General features: G+C 43.8%; 1 protein-coding gene across 2 annotated transcripts in view; it reads left to right on the top strand.

The window, feature by feature from the left end:
* Nucleotides 1–18,609, top strand: part of ELAVL1 (ELAV like RNA binding protein 1) — a 39,816-nt gene that overhangs the window by 17,831 nt on the left and 3,376 nt on the right. For both annotated transcript variants that reach the window (XM_084221133.1, XM_084221134.1), the window contains exons 3-5: nt 8,249–8,352; nt 9,131–9,284; nt 12,403–12,628. In XM_084221133.1, coding sequence (XP_084077259.1) covers nt 8,249–8,352; nt 9,131–9,284; nt 12,403–12,628 — 484 coding nt within the window. The remainder of the gene's footprint in view (nt 1–8,248; nt 8,353–9,130; nt 9,285–12,402; nt 12,629–18,609) is intronic.

Here is an 18,609-nt window from a genome sequence, read left to right as displayed (position 1 = left end):
GGAAGCAGTGGGGACACATTCTGGATTGGAAAGTCATTATCAATATAACTAGATATTTTCTTTGTTTCCTTTATAGTTCCTTTCTGTTGCCATCAAGTGTGTGTTCAGTAAGATGTGCTGGATTGAAGTTTTGAGCAGAAGTGGGAATTGGCTTAGTGTGCAGTCTGGGTCTCAGTCACAGGAACTGCCACAAAGCTGGGTTCAGGTCTTGTAGAAGGAAGATCCTGAACTGCTGCACAGACTAACAGGAAAGGGTGAAAAATCATGGAAATGCTGAAATAAAAGCCTAAACTTTAAGCTCTGTGCTCTGTGTAGGTGGGGCAGGCGCAGTAATTGCCTGCAAGGTGTTGGTGTGACTGGCCCAGCCCTACAGGAGCACGGTGCTGGGTCCGGCACAGCCCTGGGCTTTGCCCCCAGCCTGACACAGACAGGACTCTGGGGGGTTTCTGGTGCTGTCTTGGTGTTTCAGGGAATTGTAGAAACAGAAACTTCCACAGACACTGAAAGATTTGATCTGCGGCCTTGGGAGAAACTTGGATTGATGTAAAAGTACAATGCACAGACATAAAGCAGAAAAACCATAAACTTATGTTTCTATAGTTGTAAGTAAGAATATGCCTTGAGTGAGAAACTGTACTGGGTAAGGTAGTGAAGGATTTATAATGTAGGGGTGTGGTTGTCTAGAGTAAGCTGAGTTTAGGAGGTATAATAGAAGCGTATGTGTATATGTGTGATAATAGCCCACTGGCTAAAAGTATCCACAGTGCAGCAGAAGTAAGTAAAGGTGATAGGTTAGAAAAGCAAAATAAACCCTGTGACACCTGTCTATTGGTTTAAAAAGTTGTATATTGTCTTGTAACAAAGAACTTGTGACTACTTTGAGTTATGGCCAACTGCCTGCTCCTCTAAAATCTCAGCCTTTGAGACTGATGTTCATCTGAGCAATAAATCGCTCTTAGCCTGACAATGGTCCCATCCCTTCATTAAAAGTAGCCAAAGTTATACTAAATTATAGTTTTGGGCAGCATTTATGACTTAACTGGAGATGAGGCAGATGAAAGTATTTCAGAATGATTAATTGTTGCTTCAACAAATTCTTTGGGTAAACAAAATTATTTGCTTCCATTTGGCAGAATATTTTTGGTAGGCAAAGTAAAAGTGAAATTTACTTTTAACTGCTTAGTGCCTTCACTGAAGCTTCTGTACTCAGTTCTGTCTCTAGTAGTGTGTTTTCTGGAGCTCACTGTGGTCACCACAGCACAAATGGTTGTCTCAGAAACAGCAGCTGCTTAGTGGTGGGGCAGATGAGAGGACATCCCTGAACTATGGGCTAGGGGACTGGATAAGAGAAAATTTTTGGTTCAAGCTATGGGTTCTAGCTACAGCTTCATGTGTTTCCAGAGTAGCTGAGATGCATAATCTATACCATTAATGAAGGATTGAGTCCAAGGCTGGAGCATCTCTGCTCTGGAGCCAGGCTGGCAGAGCTGGGGGTGCTCACCTGGACAAGAGAAGGCTCCAGGGAGAGCTCAGAGCCCCTGGCAGGGCCTGAAGGAGCTCCAGGAGAGCTGGAGAGGGACTGTGGAGGACAAGACACAGGGAATGGTTTCCCTGCCGGAGGGCAGGGTTAGATGGGAAAGTGGGGAAAAAAATTCTTGGCTGTGAGGTGGGCAGGCCCTGGCACAGGGTGCCTAGAGCAGCTGTGGCTGCCCCTGGATCCCTGGCAGTGCCCAAGGCCAGGCTGGATGTGGCTTGGAGCACCCTGTGATAGTGGAAGGTGTTACTGCTCATGGCAGGAGTTGGAATGGAATTGTCTCTAATTGTCCCTCCCAGCCCAAACCATTCCATAATTTCATAATTCCCTGTATTTTAAAAACCATACTATGAATTATATGCTAGAAGTTATTCTATTTATTACTGTCTATGTTGTGATGATGGAATTTGATCAACATAGACATGGAATGGAAAATCATGCCCTTAATTGTTAGTTTTGAAAATATGTCATTAAATACTTCAGATGTCTGTGTACAAATGCAGAAATATGTTTTGACAGAAATCCTTCATAAGGCTCCTTTCTTTTTGAGGTAAGGACACCTTGCAGTATGAAAACAAAACCTGCTAAGGATGTACAAAATAGCAGGTCCTTGTCTCCAGAGCCAAGTGTTCTGTCTTGTGCCTGTACAGGATGCTCTTACCCCTCTCCCTTGGGGCACTGCTAGCTCCTGCTCTGTACCCTGATCCCAGCTCGTTTTCCCTAGAACAGTCTCCAGCCAGTAAGTGTCCAGTCTGTTGTTGCCGGGGTGTCTTTCTCCCCATGATCAGGGCTCTGCATCTGTCCTTGCTGCATTCCACGAGGTGCTCATGGCCTGTCCTCTTGGCAGCCTGACCCTTTAGTCTGTGACAGGTTCCTCCCAACCTGGTGGGATCTCTGGTATTGGTGAGAGCATGTTCCCATCACCTCCTGCACATCGTGGATCACAAGGTAAGCTGCAGGTCCCAGGAGAGACCCTGCAAACTCCACTAGCTCAAGGCATACAGTTTGGGGCAGGGTTTTTTTTTGTTTTCTTTTGAAGATAGATGTGTTGCTTACCTTCCTTCTTCCAATTTCCTGATCATTGAAAGATGAAGCAGTTTTGGCAGGGACATGACCCTGGTGCCTCATCACCCTTACATAGAGCCCATTTCATCCCCCCATGGGTTTGACTGTGACCCGTTCACTCAACCAGTCAGTCCCTGGCTCAGTGTTCATCCACTGGCCTTTCTCTGGGAGCTCTTTCCAAAGTGAAGAACCTGTTAGACTCTGTTAGACTCTGCTGGTGAGGCTCAGAAAGCATCCCGTGCCCCTCTGTTCAGCTCACATATTAAATCTGCTGTCATACTTCCAGCCTTGTGCTGCTGGGACAGCAACAGAATATTTTCTTTTTACCCTTGATATTATTCTTTTGTTTCTTTCCATTCTTCTCAAGTCTGAACTGCATTTGAGCTCTGCCATTCCTCAGACACAGTGGACAGTGTTTCCAGATTCCTCCTGTTGTAGCTGTTACTACTCCTATGTCCTGTGCTCTCTGTTTCCCTTGGAGCTCTGCCACAGCTCCCTGCTCAGCCAGGCTGCTCTGCTCCCACATCTGTGTGTCTTCCTGGCTGTTAGGAAACAGAGGATGCTGTATGTGTGCTGGGACTTGCTCAGCAGTGGGGGTGCAGGCTCTTTGTCACCTGCTCTGCCACTCCTGCCTTGCTGCACTTCTCCCCTGTCATAGCACTTGTCAGGAAGTTTGATGCAGGATGGTTGTGGGCTGATGTGATTGTGGAGCCCTGGTTGTACAACAGTGTCACTGTGCTAAAGAAGCCCACATAAGGCACATCTGAGCACTTTAATCTGTTCTTATCCTCAGAAGCTACAGCCACTGCTTTGAATTCCGCTGATGCCTGGTATTTTTGTGGTATTTCTCGATGCATTCACACCTGTTTAGGCTCTCTGGTTATCACTCATGGCAGGGTTTTTGAAGTCAAACAAAAAATTCAAACCCAGCTCACGTCCTTCAAAAACTGATTCCCATTTCAGAAAACAAGTTCTGAACTAAGTTGCCATCATGCTGAGGTGCACTGACAAAACGAGCTAGGTTTGATTTTGGGGTTTCTTGTGGAGGACAGGAGGGGGAGGATCAGAGTTAGCTGCTCTCAGTGAAGTGCTCTGGTGTGTGTCAGACTCCTCAGTGAAGCTGGAGTTGTCAGCACTGGGCTGGGAATAAGGAAGAAGCTGGTGACTGAAGCTGTGTGTCTCAGGAGCTGGGAAAGGAAGCAGAGACACGGACAGAAACCCAAGTGATGCACGGAAAGAAAAGCAGTGCCCTCTCTCCTGAAAGGGCCTTTTATCATGGAAACAAAACTTGATTCTTTCTGCTGAAGGAGTGTAATATTTTGCTTAAAACTAGGATTTGTAGTTACTTTGTTAATTATTTGTACAGATAAGGACCTACTTGTTGCTCTTTTTTAGTTTTGTCTCTTGAGTAAATTTATATTTATGTTTATGCAAACTTTAAAAAATATATTTAAATTCCTATCCACTAAAATATTTTGAAAACTGTTACAGCACCAATTTCTTTTGTGCTGCAGGTTTCTATAGCAGGTGGGGAACATCAGGAGAAAGCAAACAAACTTCTCTCCTTGCCTGGGGTGTAAACACTTGACAGCAGTCATAATATTGTGTAAATGCTAATTCCTTAAATATTTCCTGTCATCCTTAGCAGATAGGTAGATTTTACTGTTTTGGAGTTAAATGGTGAAGCAAAGAGCATTCCTGCACAGGCATCTGTGAGGTGGAAATGTCTCCTGCAGTAACAGGACTGTTGTGTCTTGGCCCAGCCTGTTAGAGATGAACACTGGGCACTGAGTGGGAGGAGATGGCTGAGGCTGATGCTATTGGGTATTTTAAAGCAAGATAAGTTAACATATGTTGCCAGTTTTGCATGGATTGGGTTTTTCTGTCATTTAAGGACTATAAGCTCGTGTTATACTACTGTAGTTTAAAGATGGTAGTTAAGTACAGATTAAAAGGGATGGTCTGCATTTTAGATTATTGTAGAGAAATGCAGCTGATTGATAGTTTCTTACTTATTGTCAGGTAAAAGCTAATAGGGCTGTAATATTGGGATTCAGTACAAACTTACTGTCAGATTCCTAGAGGGAATATGAGAATGAACCTTTGAGATTCTGCCACTTTGAGAGACTTCTTTTTTTAGTCAGTGTTTGTTTGGGTAAGCAGTGCTATGTTCCTGCTCCTGACTTCCCAGGACAATTAAATTGTTGGATAAGGAATATTCACTGAGGAACCTATATAAAACTGGAAGTGAAAAAGATGCAGAATTTTGGTCTGACAGAAACAGTAAAGAAGGCCAGACAAAAACAATAAAAAATTGTACAGTCACTGTGTGATGGTACTTTGGGGACAGACACTTGGGAAGATGTGTGTGAAGTCCAGGATAGGACTTGTACAGGAACAAGTGGACACAGAATATGTACACCTGAGTTTGTAAAAGGAAGGCTTTGGCTGCAGGCTGTAGAATGTGCTTTCAGAGTGCCTGGCAGACTGCTTTTAATGTGGGCTTGTGTGTGTGTGTTAGGGCACAGTTTCTGATTTCAGGGACTGGGCCCAGGTCACCTGGTGCCTTTTACTCCTGGGTGTACATGGGTGTTGCAACTCAGGCCTGGTTTTATCCTGTATATAAGTAACTTAAAATTCCTTGTCACTGATCTCAAACAGTACATAAACAAATAACTTGTGTGATGCTTTGGAAGGAAACAAAGGAGTGTGGGCAGTAGGGGAGAGGGGGGATTCTGTTCCTCTGCTCCACTCTGGTGAGACCCCATCTGCAGAGCTGTCTGCAGCTCTGGAGACCCCAGCACAAGAAAGACATGGACCTGTGGAGTGAGATCAGAGGAGGCCATGGAGATGCTGCAAGGGCTGGAGCCCCTCTGCTCTGGAGCCAGGCTGGGAGAGCTGGGGCTGCTCACCTGGACAAGAGAAGGCTCCAGGGATACCTCAGAGCCCCTGGCAGGGCCTGAAGGGGCTCCAGGAGAGCTGGAGAGGGACTGGGGACAAGGATGGAGGGACAGGACACAGGGAATGGCTGCCAGTGCCAGAGGGCAGGGCTGGATGGGATCTTGGGCAGGAATTGTTCCCTGGCAGGGTGGGCAGGCCCTGGCACAGGGTGCCCAGAGCAGCTGGGGCTGCCCCTGGATCCCTGGCAGTGCCCAAGGCCAGGCTGGGCAGGGCTGGGAGCACCCTGGGATAGTGGAAGGTGACCCTGCCCGTGGCAGGAGATGGAATGAAATTGTGTTTAAGGTCCTTTCAAACCCAGACCATGCCATGATTTCCAATTCTATGCCTGCTCTGTTCTCTGGGAACTTGTTGCAAGGGAAGGATACTCTGTGTACTGAGGACAGCATAATAAATTTATGAGTGGAATTCTGCTCTTCTTCACCTCTCAGGAGAATAGTTCCCCAGTCCTCCCCAGTGCAGCATCCATCCATGCAGTGAGAGGCCTCCAGGGCTCACTGTGGGTCACTTGGAGGAATTAGTCTTGTTTGGGGTATGTTTCCCTGGTCTTTAAGAGCCCATTTCCATAATTTTTATTAGGACCTGGTTCTGTTCGGTAGTTTGCTGGAATATTCATGTTTATGTGACTTTTGGGACAGACTGAAAATATCCATAAAGCAGCTGATGCTCTGAGCCTTCAGAGCAGGGCTGGACCTGTGAGAGATGTTGGATCCTTCCCAACCTTACAAAAGTCATTGCCAACTGTCCACCTGGTATTTTTCCCTCTTAAGCTTACTTTTGTTTTCTTAGTCTGGAGAAATAAGGTAGGGTCCAGGTGCTCAACATTTTTCTAATTGTTCAGTTAGTCATTTTCTCAATCAGAGGTAAATTATCTCAGGAGGTAAGTGAGTGGGAACCAACTGTGTTTGATCTCAATGACTGACCATCTTTGACTAATAAAACAGAAGGAATGGTATAAAGGAATCAGAACAACCATGCTGTGGGGTACATGTTAGAAACATCGATCAGAATTTTGCAGGTGTTGTCTGTAGGTCTCCAGAGGATGGAGTTAAATCCTACTTGGCTGGCACAGAGTGCTTTGCTGTTAGTTGTGTTCTGTGCCTGGTGTCACGAGAGGCTGATTTGGAGCTGCTTTAACACCAGGTCTCTAAGGGAACAGAATGTTGTTTCCGTGTGAGGCCTGAACACAGGGGAGGGATCTGGCTTCTCTAAGAGTTTTAGCAGAAGGCAGAAATTACCTGTGAGTGTTTATACAAAGGGTGTATTAGACAGCAGGCTCTGACATTGTGTGGGTTCAGCTGAGTTACTGCTGGATTAGGTTTCACAAGGAAGCAGCCAAGGGCAGAGGCCATGCCAGGAGCTGGTGCAGCTCTGCAGTCAGTCTGTTGGCATGAAAACACTGAGGGTTATTTGGGCCTTCCTTCCATTCCCTTGTGGATTTTACACTTGCAATCTTGACGTCTCAGCAGACTGGGCATCCTTTTTTCTGTATCTGGAGTTAATCTAGAGTTCTCTTGCAGCCCTTTTCTTCATTTCCTCTGACATTTGTGCCACAATATCCTCACTGGACGACTGTGTCTGTATTTGGTGTTCTGAAATGTCAGGAAAGCATAAGGAAACTTCCTTGTCAGCTAAGACCATTGCAGAGCCAAGCAGTGTGATTAAAAAGGGCTATTTCACCACAGAATCCTTTACCATAACAATTAGCTTTGTCTTCTAGTGTCCTTAAGCTTCAATGTAGTTCATTGTTAGAGGAAAATAGCACATTTTCCTATGCATGCTTACAATTTTCTTTAGAAAATCCCACAGATCTGACAGAGACAAGGAGAAGTTGGCTGAAAGAGGTGTGTCTTGGGTTGAATTGCAGCTTTTTTATTGCTCTGAGACAGTCTTGAAAGTATTTTAGTTATTTTTAGGCCTACACTGTTAAGAACCTGTAATTGTTGGGAAATTGCAACCCAAAATGATCTTAGTATGTAATGTTATAATTGATAGTAGCAATTGTGGAGATTGGAGGTGGAAGCAGAGCATGTAAGTATCCAAATAAATATGCTTTTCCTTAAATATTTTAAGGATTTTCATTATTAATATCAAATTATTCCTTTAAGAGTAAACTTAAATAAGGTAACAGTGCATGAATTGTCTGCCTTAAAGAGAATTTTTCACTCTTCACTATGATGCTGTGTTTGGGAAACTGGCTGCTTATTAGCTGTATTAATGAAGGATTGGAAACTTCTTTCTCCTTCTTGTCTCCAGGGGTAGAGGTTGGAGTAGCCAAAGCGGTCTTCATTTCATACCTGACAGTTCATCTGTTGACATTTTCTCACTTTCTGCTCTCTATCCACAAGACTTCGTACTGATGAACTCGGTTAAGTCACTGCCTTTGTTCCACACCCATGAAGTTTGCAAGACTGGTCAGAGTTGGTGTTTTAGCCCTAAATTTCTTCCTGTTAAAGGGTGCTCAGTCCAGTGCCTGCTGTCTGTGAAGGCAGAGGGGTGTCCACAATGGAAGTAAAAGACCTCCGAATTACTCATGATGTGTGCTAGCCTTGGGAAACCTCCTTGGCTTACTGAAATATTTGCTGTGTGCATTGTGTATGTTAAGTTCACTTCTTGTTTGCATTTCCTTTCAAATTAGTAGTGATAACAATTTTGTTAGGATTAATTTTTAAAAAATGTTCTTCCCTTTAGGACACAGCTTAGGCTACGGCTTCGTGAACTACGTAACTGCAAAAGATGCTGAAAGAGCAATAAACACACTGAATGGCCTCAGACTGCAGTCAAAAACTATCAAGGTAGGAGCTCTTCGGTTGTCTGTGAAAACAGCATTGTAATAAACTTTATTCTGATGGTAAAGTTTGTGTGCTCCCAGCTGCAGCAAACATGAATCTGGGAGGAGAGTAGTGAAGTGTTTTGAAACAGCTTAGTATTTGAAGGTTCCCTTTTTTTACATTCCCACCATTTTTACAGCAGGAGAGGGACCATTAGAGATGGTTGCCAGGCGTTTAACTCATGCACATCTTGGATGCTTCATAATATTTATTGTAAATCTTGTTAGTACATGTGCACTCCTTTCCTTATCCAAAACAACAGCCTGTGCTCTATGTGTGGGACTCTCTCCTGCTTAGGTGATTTATGCAGCTTTCTCCAGTAGTAGAAATTAGGACAGAAAACTGCATGCTACTCATGCCATATGAAGCTTTAGAAAATATACTGACAAAACAAGTTCCTGATGTGAGCTGTGGCAGGTCCAGTGGCTGAGTCAGATCTCAGGATTCTTCACGTGGCAAAAGTGTTTTCTGGGAGCATTGGTATTGTTCTGTTGCTGTCTCCTTACAGCAGTGCTAATATAGTTGTTATCTCTTGGGTTAGCCCAAAATGAATGGCATTATGTAGGGACATGCCCTTTCTCCTGTTGTTTGGTTGATTTTCCCCTACTCTCTTGGTTCCATTTTTTAGAATTCCAGTAAAAATGTGTGTGTTGGTAATGGGGGAATTAATTAAATTAGCTTATGACAATAAATTGATCTTCCCTGTTAATGCCCTGAACATCTGTTTTTATTTCTTTTACAGGTTTCCTATGCCCGCCCAAGTTCTGAAGTGATCAAGGATGCTAATTTATACATCAGTGGCCTGCCCCGCTCAATGACACAGAAGGATGTAGAAGATATGTTTTCCCGTTTTGGGCGCATCATCAACTCACGTGTGCTTGTGGATCAAACCACAGGTGAGTTCTGGGACCTTGGCTGTGGAAAACTGGAGTGTGCAGCATGTGTTTGGGGTTTTCTGAGACTGGCAGTACCTAAATTTCAAACTAGGCTTCCACAAGCTGATCTTGACATCTGCTGTCAATCGGTGGTAGAATTTTGACAGGATATCCATGTTCAGTGATTTTTTTTTTTAAACACAGAATGACTCACACTGCCTTTTCCAGCTTACAGCCCAAACCTCAGACTGTATTAAAACAGGATTATTGTCATTTTTATCTGCTACTGATTTGCCAGTCAGTGCTTTCTTGCTCTAATGCTTGCTGGCACTGCAGTGCACTATGTTTCTGGGCCTTGTGTGTAACCTGGAGTGCTGACCTTACCTTTGCTTTACACATGTGCAGCTCTTATCCACTGGTCAATTCCAGGCCATAGTTAGAGATTTAAAGCAAAACAAAACTGTGTTTCGTCCTTTGTACTAGCCTGGAACGCACTCGCTCAATTTTCTTATATTTTAAACCATGTGAGATGACTTACAGGCCTCTGTGGTTACTGCTAAGCAAAGGAATTAATTTCATACGCTTAGCCCTGAAAGTTCTAAATGTATTTTGTGTAGTAAAAAAGATAAAAAAAGAAAAAAAAAGGGGTGAAAAGGGAGAAGTCACTTAGGCATTTGGCTCAGGGGAGACCAAAGTTAAGGTTTTCTTTGTGATGGCAATTCTGTGTTTTTAGAGTTTTCTTACCCTGTTATTTCAGACAGTGTAACTGTCTGGCTTATCCTGTCACCCAGCTGTTCTGTGGTTTTACTAGTAGCCCATATGTCCTGTATTTATCTGGAGAGAGCTTTTACAAATAGACTTTTTCATTGATTATGCATCTGGTGTATTGGAATAGAAGACAATCTAATTCTAGCAATTCCACATTTAACATTTATAATTGGGATGTGCATTTATGCACTTCAGTTCAGAAGCAGCTTTCTGCTCTGTGAGGAATCTGCTGTAGTTCAGAGTGGGCCATCAGCAGCTCCTTGTGGGCTCAGTGTGAGTGCAGGCTGAGGTCTGCAGGGCTGTGTCCCCATCAGAGCCAGCTCCTGCTCCAGACAGCACTTGCAGGTGTTTGGTCAGGTGGTGCTGCAAATGTGACTGTGCAACAGAGAAACCTGAGGTGGCTTGGTGAGATCTGGGGACTGACATGGAGCACACTCCATGGCTGAGTGAGGAACATCCCATCCTGCCTGGAGAATATTAGTTGTTTTGCCCAACTCTGATACCTGCATGGCCCTGTCCCTAGAGCTGGTTATCTAGGATTTAGCTGTAATGAGAAGCAAGAAAAAGACTTGTGGAGCACAGCAAACTTAGTAATGCAAGTCTCAAAACTGGTCATCCCTCCCTGGGAATCCGTGGGGTCTGGAGAGCATCTGGATTTGACAGAGCTGTAAAATGAGATGACAGAAGTCATACAAATAAAATCTCCCCAAAAATAATATCGTTTTCCTGGGTGTGCTGAGGCCTGATGCTGTGTAATTCAGCTCAGAACACACCACCTGCTTTCCCACAGCCTTAATAATGCATTGACTGAAGAGTGGGTTCTGTTACATCTCACAGTTAATGCCTGCAGAGCCTGGGCTTGCCATCCCACCAGGAATGTAGCTATGCCTTGGCTTTAAGCCTCCCTTTCATATCTTGATCTGCTCCCACTTAAGACACGTTTTAATTTGTACTTAGCTGTACCTTCTCACAGAGATGGTACTCCAGCTCTTGAAAATTATTCTGTTTAAAAATACACTTTCTAAAATATTTATGTTTTAAATGAATGCTTTGAGAAGCGTTAGGGTGAGCAGCATGAAAGGGGAGGAGTCACAGTAAGCTGAGCTCTGGGATTGGCCTTGCTGGGTTCTGAGTGATGCTGCTGCCCTGGGCCTTGCCAGAGTGGGCCATACCCTTCCCCCTGGCACGGAGGCTGATCTCAGTGGGACCTGAGCATACAGGGCTGTCAGCTCTACTCTGCTGAGACCAGGTGTTGTTATTTATCAAAAGGCAATCACACCTTGTTTGCTTCAGGCCCAGGTCTTGACACGTTGCATTTCCTTCTGTGAAATAAATAGAGAAAATGATCCTCAACTGTTACCAACAACAGTTTATGATTTTGTGGTTTATGATAAACTAAGTTCTGTATCTGGCTTTGAAGATGGTCCTGGGTGAATATGAAGAAAACAAAGTATCTGATCTGTCCCTTTCTGAAACAGAGCTAATGAGGTCTTACATTTGGTCTGGTCACTGTACCTCCTTTGGAATGGCATTTAAACAAACTCTGCCCCTTTAGCTTCACTGTGATAAACTGTGTTTTCAGCTCATGGTCAAGTCACATATGAGAAGCAAGGGGAGGAGAGGAGAGCTCACAAGGCATAACTTGCACCTCAGTCAGAAGGAAACAGCATCCAGGGGCTGGAACTAGGAAAAAAATAAACATATTTTTAACAGCTACGATATTGGCTCAGTACAGCTACCAAGAGATAATTCTTCATTGATTTTAATTAATAAAAATAATCTATGTGCCAGCTGGAAATATCATATGTTGGGAAGGTGAAATTCTGATCTCTCCATTAAAAAAGGTGGAAGTCCTTTATTATAGTCAGACGTTTGTTCCCTCATCTCTGGACCTGAGTGTGTTTCTAGCATGGAAAAATGAAAACATTTGCAAAAATGTATAAATTCTGTGTTTGCAGATGCTCTTTAGTGATAAAATAATTGAAACTGAGGGTCTGGTTTTGTTTTTAACCATCTGGAGTTAATTCTTTTATTTTTTTCTTAATTTAAAATGTTTAGGAGTTTTTTGTGAATGAAAATGTCAGTTGGGTGATGAATATCATGGAATTCTACCACATATTTTTTTAAGTGTTTAGTCACTGTGGTTGTTATAGCTGAAATGAGTATGCTAATTTGTCTTTGGTTTCTTAATTTTGTATTTTATCCTCCAGCTGCTGAAGAAATATAAATGTAGAGAACTTGAAAGCTGTGACCATAGAAATACTGACCTTTTTTGGGTTTTGTTTTCAAAGTTATTTTGAGTTTATCCTGAACTTCAATTTTTTTTGTTTGTTTGTTTGTTTGTTTGTTTTTTTATTGGTTTGGTTACAAGGTTTGTCCAGAGGGGTCGCATTTATCCGGTTTGACAAAAGGTCAGAAGCAGAAGAGGCAATTACAAATTTCAATGGTCACAAACCCCCAGGTTCCTCCGAGCCCATTACAGTGAAGTTTGCAGCCAACCCTAACCAGAACAAAAATGTGGCACTGTTGTCGCAGCTGTGTCATTCACCAGCTAGACGGTTTGGAGGGCCAGTGCATCACCAGGCACAGAGATTCAGGTAGGTTAGGAGGAATAAATGCATTTAAGGCTGTGCTCCTGTTCTGTGGTTGTGTGGGGAGCTGTGCCCCCACAGCTGGGCAGTGATACCTTCACTGCAGCATGTGTGAATGAATCCATAGTGCACTATGTGTCCTCAGTGTTATGTAAAGAAACTGTTGCATTAAAATATGATTAAAGAAAAATCTTACTTGTAAAATTTATATTGAAGTTAGTATGTAAAAAACCTGCACTCTGGTGTCTGTTTCCACTACTGGATTACAGTGAGGGGACAACAGCAGGTTCCAGGTGGGTGTTGGTAGGTGCCTGTCTCAACAGATCCCCGTTCTGTGGTTTATATATCTGAACACAAATAGAATTTGGCAACTTAATTAAAGCTCTGAATGGTTGGTTCCAGCAGGGAGGTGTTACAATAAGAGAGGAAAACCTTATTTCTGATGAGGAGGTTCTGTGGGATTCCTGCCTGCATTGCAACCTGTGCAGGGTTCTGCCTTCCCTCGAGGCCTCAAGAGTTTACTGATGAGAATATTGAGCAGTTGCAGCTTCCTGTCTGCTTCCAGGGCTATAGAAGACACTGTGCTTTGCCATAGAAAATTGCTTTGGTTGCTTTGAATATCAATTGCTTGAATTGGAAGTGCCTTGGGTATTTTTAAAGGAAGCTGATGGTTGGAGGGTGCTCTGGAAGATGCAATGTATTGACTGTCTTGTAGAGAAGCAATAGGCTTTGAGATGCTACATGTTTCTGAGAGTAGTGGTTCCCTGTTGAGAATTTACTCCTTTTTTTTGTTTTATGTTCTACTGTAAGGGATCCAGTGAGCTCAGTAAAATTGGACTAAAATCTCAGCCACCTTTTAGCTGTGCTGCTGTTCCATTGTTGCTGTTTCCTGTTCACAGTGCTGTAGCTCAGCATTTTGAGCACAGCTCTGTGTAATGGGTCTCCAGAGAAAATTTGTACTTTGTAGTCAGTTGTGGTTTTATATTGAGAGTGGTTGAACAGTTTGCCCAAGAAGACAGTGAAGTTTCTGTCCTTAGAGATGCTGAAACCTGGCTAGAATTGATACTAAGAGGGTTCATCTAATTTCTACTGTGCCTGTGTAGCAGGAAACAGAGTATGTGGGATCTGCTTTCTCAGCAAGGACGGTTGGAAGATAAGGGAAAGACATCTGGCTTAGGGATGCAGGCACAGCCAAAACAAGGACTGAACCTGGGAATGGTGACTGTATATAAGCAACACACTTGTAGAAGATCACGTGCACACAAGGTGGAGTTATCCCCTGTGCTACCAGGCCTGTAATGAATAATGAATGCCCTTCTGAACACTACATTGGCGTTAAGGAGTTTTATTTGACCAGTTTTTGGTGAATTTTGGTGAGAGGATGAGCCCAAGCAACCTGCTCCAGGTGCCTTGCTTTGAGCAGGAGGTTTATTAGAGGATTTCCAAAGGTTCCTGCCAGCCTCAGTTGTTCCCCAGCTCTCGTCAGCTGTAGCCCAGGGAAGTCAGCTCAGGCTGCTCCTCGTTTCCCTGAACAGTCACCCAGATCTGCACACCAGACTTTCTGAGCCACGCCAAGGAATGAAATTCTGCATTGTTTGCATTTAGGTGAATTATTAAAAAATCAACATATCTGCCCTTTGTCTCAGCCAGGGCTTCAGTGTGTCCGGATCCTGCTCAAATCTTTTTCATTCCTAACATTCTTAATTTACTTGGACATTTTCATCATTGTTCTTCCCCCTAAAATTTATGCCAGGATCAAAATGCATCAGAATAAGGAGTGCAAATAATATTCACATCCATAATTAAGAGACCAAATACTTTTAATTCAATCCTGTAATAATCACTCAGGAACAATAAAAATTATTAATGTATTTATATGAAGAGTTGCTGGTGAAACGAAATTTTAATAACCATTTTGTTCATTATTCTCTTAATGTACCATTTAGAGCAGCATTAATGTCAATTGTGTGCATTTCATTGAATCACAAACTGGTTTGGGTTGGAAGGGACCTTAAAGCTCATCTTGTCCTACCCCTACCATGGGCAGGGACATCTTCCACTATCCCAGGGTGTTCCAAGCCCTGTGCAACGTGGCCTGCAACACTTTCAGGGATGGGGCAGACACACAGAGTGTTTCTCTAGGCTTGGGCTGGCACAGTGGGGGTTAAGAGGAAGAAAATGTTGTGTCTCTGTTCCATTCCTGCTGCCCTGGGAGCTGTGTCCTGCTGGCTGTCTGTGCCCAGTGCGTGTCTGTCAGCGCATGTTGGCCAGCTGCTGCTCCCTGTGGCAGACCTGCTGGTGGGGAAAGAGCTGAAGATTCTGGGGTCCCACAGCCTGGCAGAGGTGGGAGTAGAGCAGTTGAGGTAAGGCTGTGCTTTCAGGAAGACACTGTGGACACAAGAGCCCCCAGTTGACTTGCAGACACAAGCTCTGCACCTCTGTCTTGTCACAGACTTAAGAGAGCTCCAACACTTACTACAAAGCTTCCTTCCCTCAGTCACTCGTGCAGGCACATCTATACATGTATGCACAACACTTACACCACGGGGTCATGGAATTAAGGCTGGAAAAGACCTCCAGCATCATCAAGTCTCTCCCACAACCCTTTGTATTTTTTTTTAGTGTTAGCTGCAAGTTCTTCTAGTGGGTCTGTCTTCCTTGAAGGGTGCTGAACTGAAGGAGTTGTGATTACTCATGCTGTGGTTAAGCTCAGGAACCTGAGTTTGGTCTGAGTCTTGTTTGTTTTGGTAGTGAACAAGACATGATGAATGGATAAGCAGCTTCCACAGAGCCTGAAGTCTGTATAAATTAAAGTTGTGATCTCGGCTCCACAGAGGTTGAATACGTAGCCTGATATTTTGATTACATTTCATCTTGTTTCATCCTAATCCCTGTAAATCCAGGATTAAGCCTTTAGTGTCTAATTTGTAATTATTAATTTCCTACAGATATTTCTCCAACCCTTTGTTTAATGTTCTTTTAATCTTTTTGAGTTCCTATGGTGTTTATGGCTCACATCAGGAACTGATCTTAGTTCTGTGTCCCACTGGGTTCTGGACTAATTCAAAGACCCAGGCTCTCTGCTTCCATCCAGAGGGAATGATGCCACAGAATGAGGTTGTATCTGGAGGACAGATAAACATCTGGGGTGGGGGTTTCTTTAGAGTGTAAGATTTGTTTACTTAAAGAAAATAGCAGATCTCCAGGTGCTGAACTGTGATGAAATGGAGGGGTTTAGCTCCTGTAGCATGAGGAAGCTTCTCAGGGCCCCTGGAAGTCCTATGCTTTTGCAGCTCACCAGAGCTTTATATAGGACAACATTCTTTCAAACCTCAATTATTGCCAGTTCAGCTGATATTGCTTTCAGACTTGTTCAGGGTTGGAGCCAGTTTCTAGTTCCTGTAATGGGCATGGCGTTACCAGTATCAGCCCATGAGTTCTGCCCTGAATGCCTGAAGGAGAGCCATTTCTGATTGTTCTTTGATCCAAGGGGAAATGCAAGAAGACTGTTTAACCCTGTCAGTGATACGGTTGCTCAGACAGCTCCTGTACACCTGCTTGGTAGCACTCCAGTGAAATTGTTTAAATTTTCCGTTTTTAGACCAATTTATAATTTGGATGCAAGCTGTGTGTATTGAGTAGAAACCATTTCATCCAGAGTAGTATTTCATCAAAGTTCTGGAAGAATATGGGAGTGAAACCCCAGTTGCTTCTGTCATTCCTTATGTGTTTGACCCAACACCCTGATTTTTTTCAGGCTTAGAGCTTGTGTCACTGAGTTCTCAACAAGAATTTTGTTGGCCACAGCAGATCTTTTCTGACAGATCTTTCTGTCAAAGACAGCAGAAAAAGTTGATTGTCAGAAGGACGTTGCCAGTGTAGCTGAGCTCCTTCTCTTTGTGGAACTATTGAAAAATAAAAAGCTGCCAAGCTCAAGTGCAAAGGCAACAGAAGCTGGGATTAAAACTAATGTTCCTGCTTATTGGCATCCCACCTGTGGTGCTGTATGGAACTGTCCTCAGAATGCAGGCAAAAGAGTTCAGCAAAACCAGCACAAAGCTATGTTAGGGGAAGTTTAGGTTGGATTTTAGGGAAAGGTTCTTCCCCCCGAGGCTGCTGGGCACTGCCCAGGTCCCCAGGGAATGGTGCCAAGGCTGCCAGAGCTGCAGGAGCTCTCAGGGCTGCTCAGGGTGGGGGTGTTGGGGTGGCTGTGCAGGGACGGGGACTGGGATCAATGATCCCTGAGGGTGCCTTCCAGCTCAGGAGATCCTGTGGTTCTATGAAAAGAATTTATAGGACTTGCAGAGACTAAAAAGAAACTGCTTTCATTTAGGAGTGTCATTTCTGAGATTACATCCTCCAGTGAGTTAATCTAATCTCAGGATCTGTTAAATGAAGCAGGCTGTCTGTTTAATGGCAGAGGGAGCAAAAGGTCATTAATAGAAAGGAGAAGCTTATAAAATGAAAAAGAGTTATGATGGAAAATACACTGTTGTTTATACCTAATGCCCCAAGATGTTGGCATATTAGGTTAGCGTGGCTGGAAAGAACCATCCACAAATAACACCAGCTACAGGCTCTTCAGGAGAGTTGAAAAAGCAGCGTGGAGGAGACAGTATAAAAATAATTTCAACAGGAATGAGGACACCAGCTGTAAGAGTGCTGACTGAGATCATTCAAATTACAATATTAAAGGAATTTTAAAACCACTTTGTCTGAAACGTCCTGGATCTCTGCTGGCCTTTGTGTTTGCCATAGTAGGGTGTTCTTTTAAACATCCTTAGTAAGTGTAACTTCCTAAAGGTCATCTTAAATTGGCGTGGCCACAAAAATCTGTCCTGGTAGGACAGAGATCTGTGTGTCAGCTGCTCTGGCCCTGCTCATTGCAGGCTGTTACCCTGAGGTGTGTGAGAGCTGGGGTCCCTCTTGTGCCAAGTGAGAAGATACATTCATCAGAACAGCTGAATAGTATTTCCTACAGATTGGGCTTGGTTGTTTTTTTTTTAATTACTTTTCTAATCTTTTGGGGGGCTTCTTTGGTTTTACCCTGTTTTGTTTGTTTTGAGTATTTGAATAAACCTGTAACATTTCTGTGAGACAAAGCAGGAAGAGAGGACAATCTGTTTGAAGATAAGTGTATCCAAAGAGCAGAGGTACTTGCTTCTTTTTTAAATTATTTTGTCTGTAACAAGCATTTAGATTTGTTTTCTTGCATTTAACACCAGTTGCTCTTCTACAACTGATTGCATGGGATATGCAATATCATGATACGGTGTTACCTGGGCTCCTGGGCAGAGCCTGAGCCTTTGGAGCAGGCAGGGACAGAGCTATACTGACTGCTGGAACCAACGTCAGGCAATTCTGAGCTCAGTGGTTTGAGAAGGGATTCAGGACTGGTGATCTGTTGAGATAGAAACTTGACAGATATTAAGATAAATTCATCCTACCAGATTATTACTCACTTGGAAAGAAGCTACAGACCTGCCCAGAACAAGTAAGTGTATCAAGCATGCAAGCACAGGATCGTTTTTATACAAAGCCAAAAGAAATACCAGATGTGTCACCTCTTCATCAGATCATACGGGTTGGTATGTCTCATTCACCTTGTGGTACTTCTAACTGCTTTTTCAGTTTGGCTGTAGTACAAGGCTTCCCAAATTTATTTTTTCTTGGGGCTGGCTGGCTGTGAGCTACTGCAGCTCAGCAGTGTCCCACTGTGCTCTGGGAGCTCCCGGGGCTGCAGAGCAGCAGCGAGGGAGGGATGGAGTGACACTTGCTCTGGGGACAGGAGAGTCCAGGAGCTCAGGTGTCTCCAAGGCAGGGAGCTCTGGGCACCAGAGAGCCTGGGGGAGATGGGCACTGAGTGGTTCTCGTGTGTGAGTGCACAGTGTGTGTGTGTGAGTGTGAGTGTGCACTGCCATCCCTCTGCTGCCCTCCCTCCCCATACTCCTTGAGCCCTCCCTTCTCAAGAAAGGCAGCAGCAGCTC

Source organism: Fringilla coelebs, assembly GCF_963513975.1.
Source record: "Fringilla coelebs genome assembly, chromosome: 24".
NCBI lineage: Eukaryota > Metazoa > Chordata > Aves > Passeriformes > Fringillidae > Fringilla > Fringilla coelebs.
The sequence above is the reverse complement of the archived record's forward strand: the minus strand, read 5'-3'. Positions and strand labels throughout refer to the sequence as shown.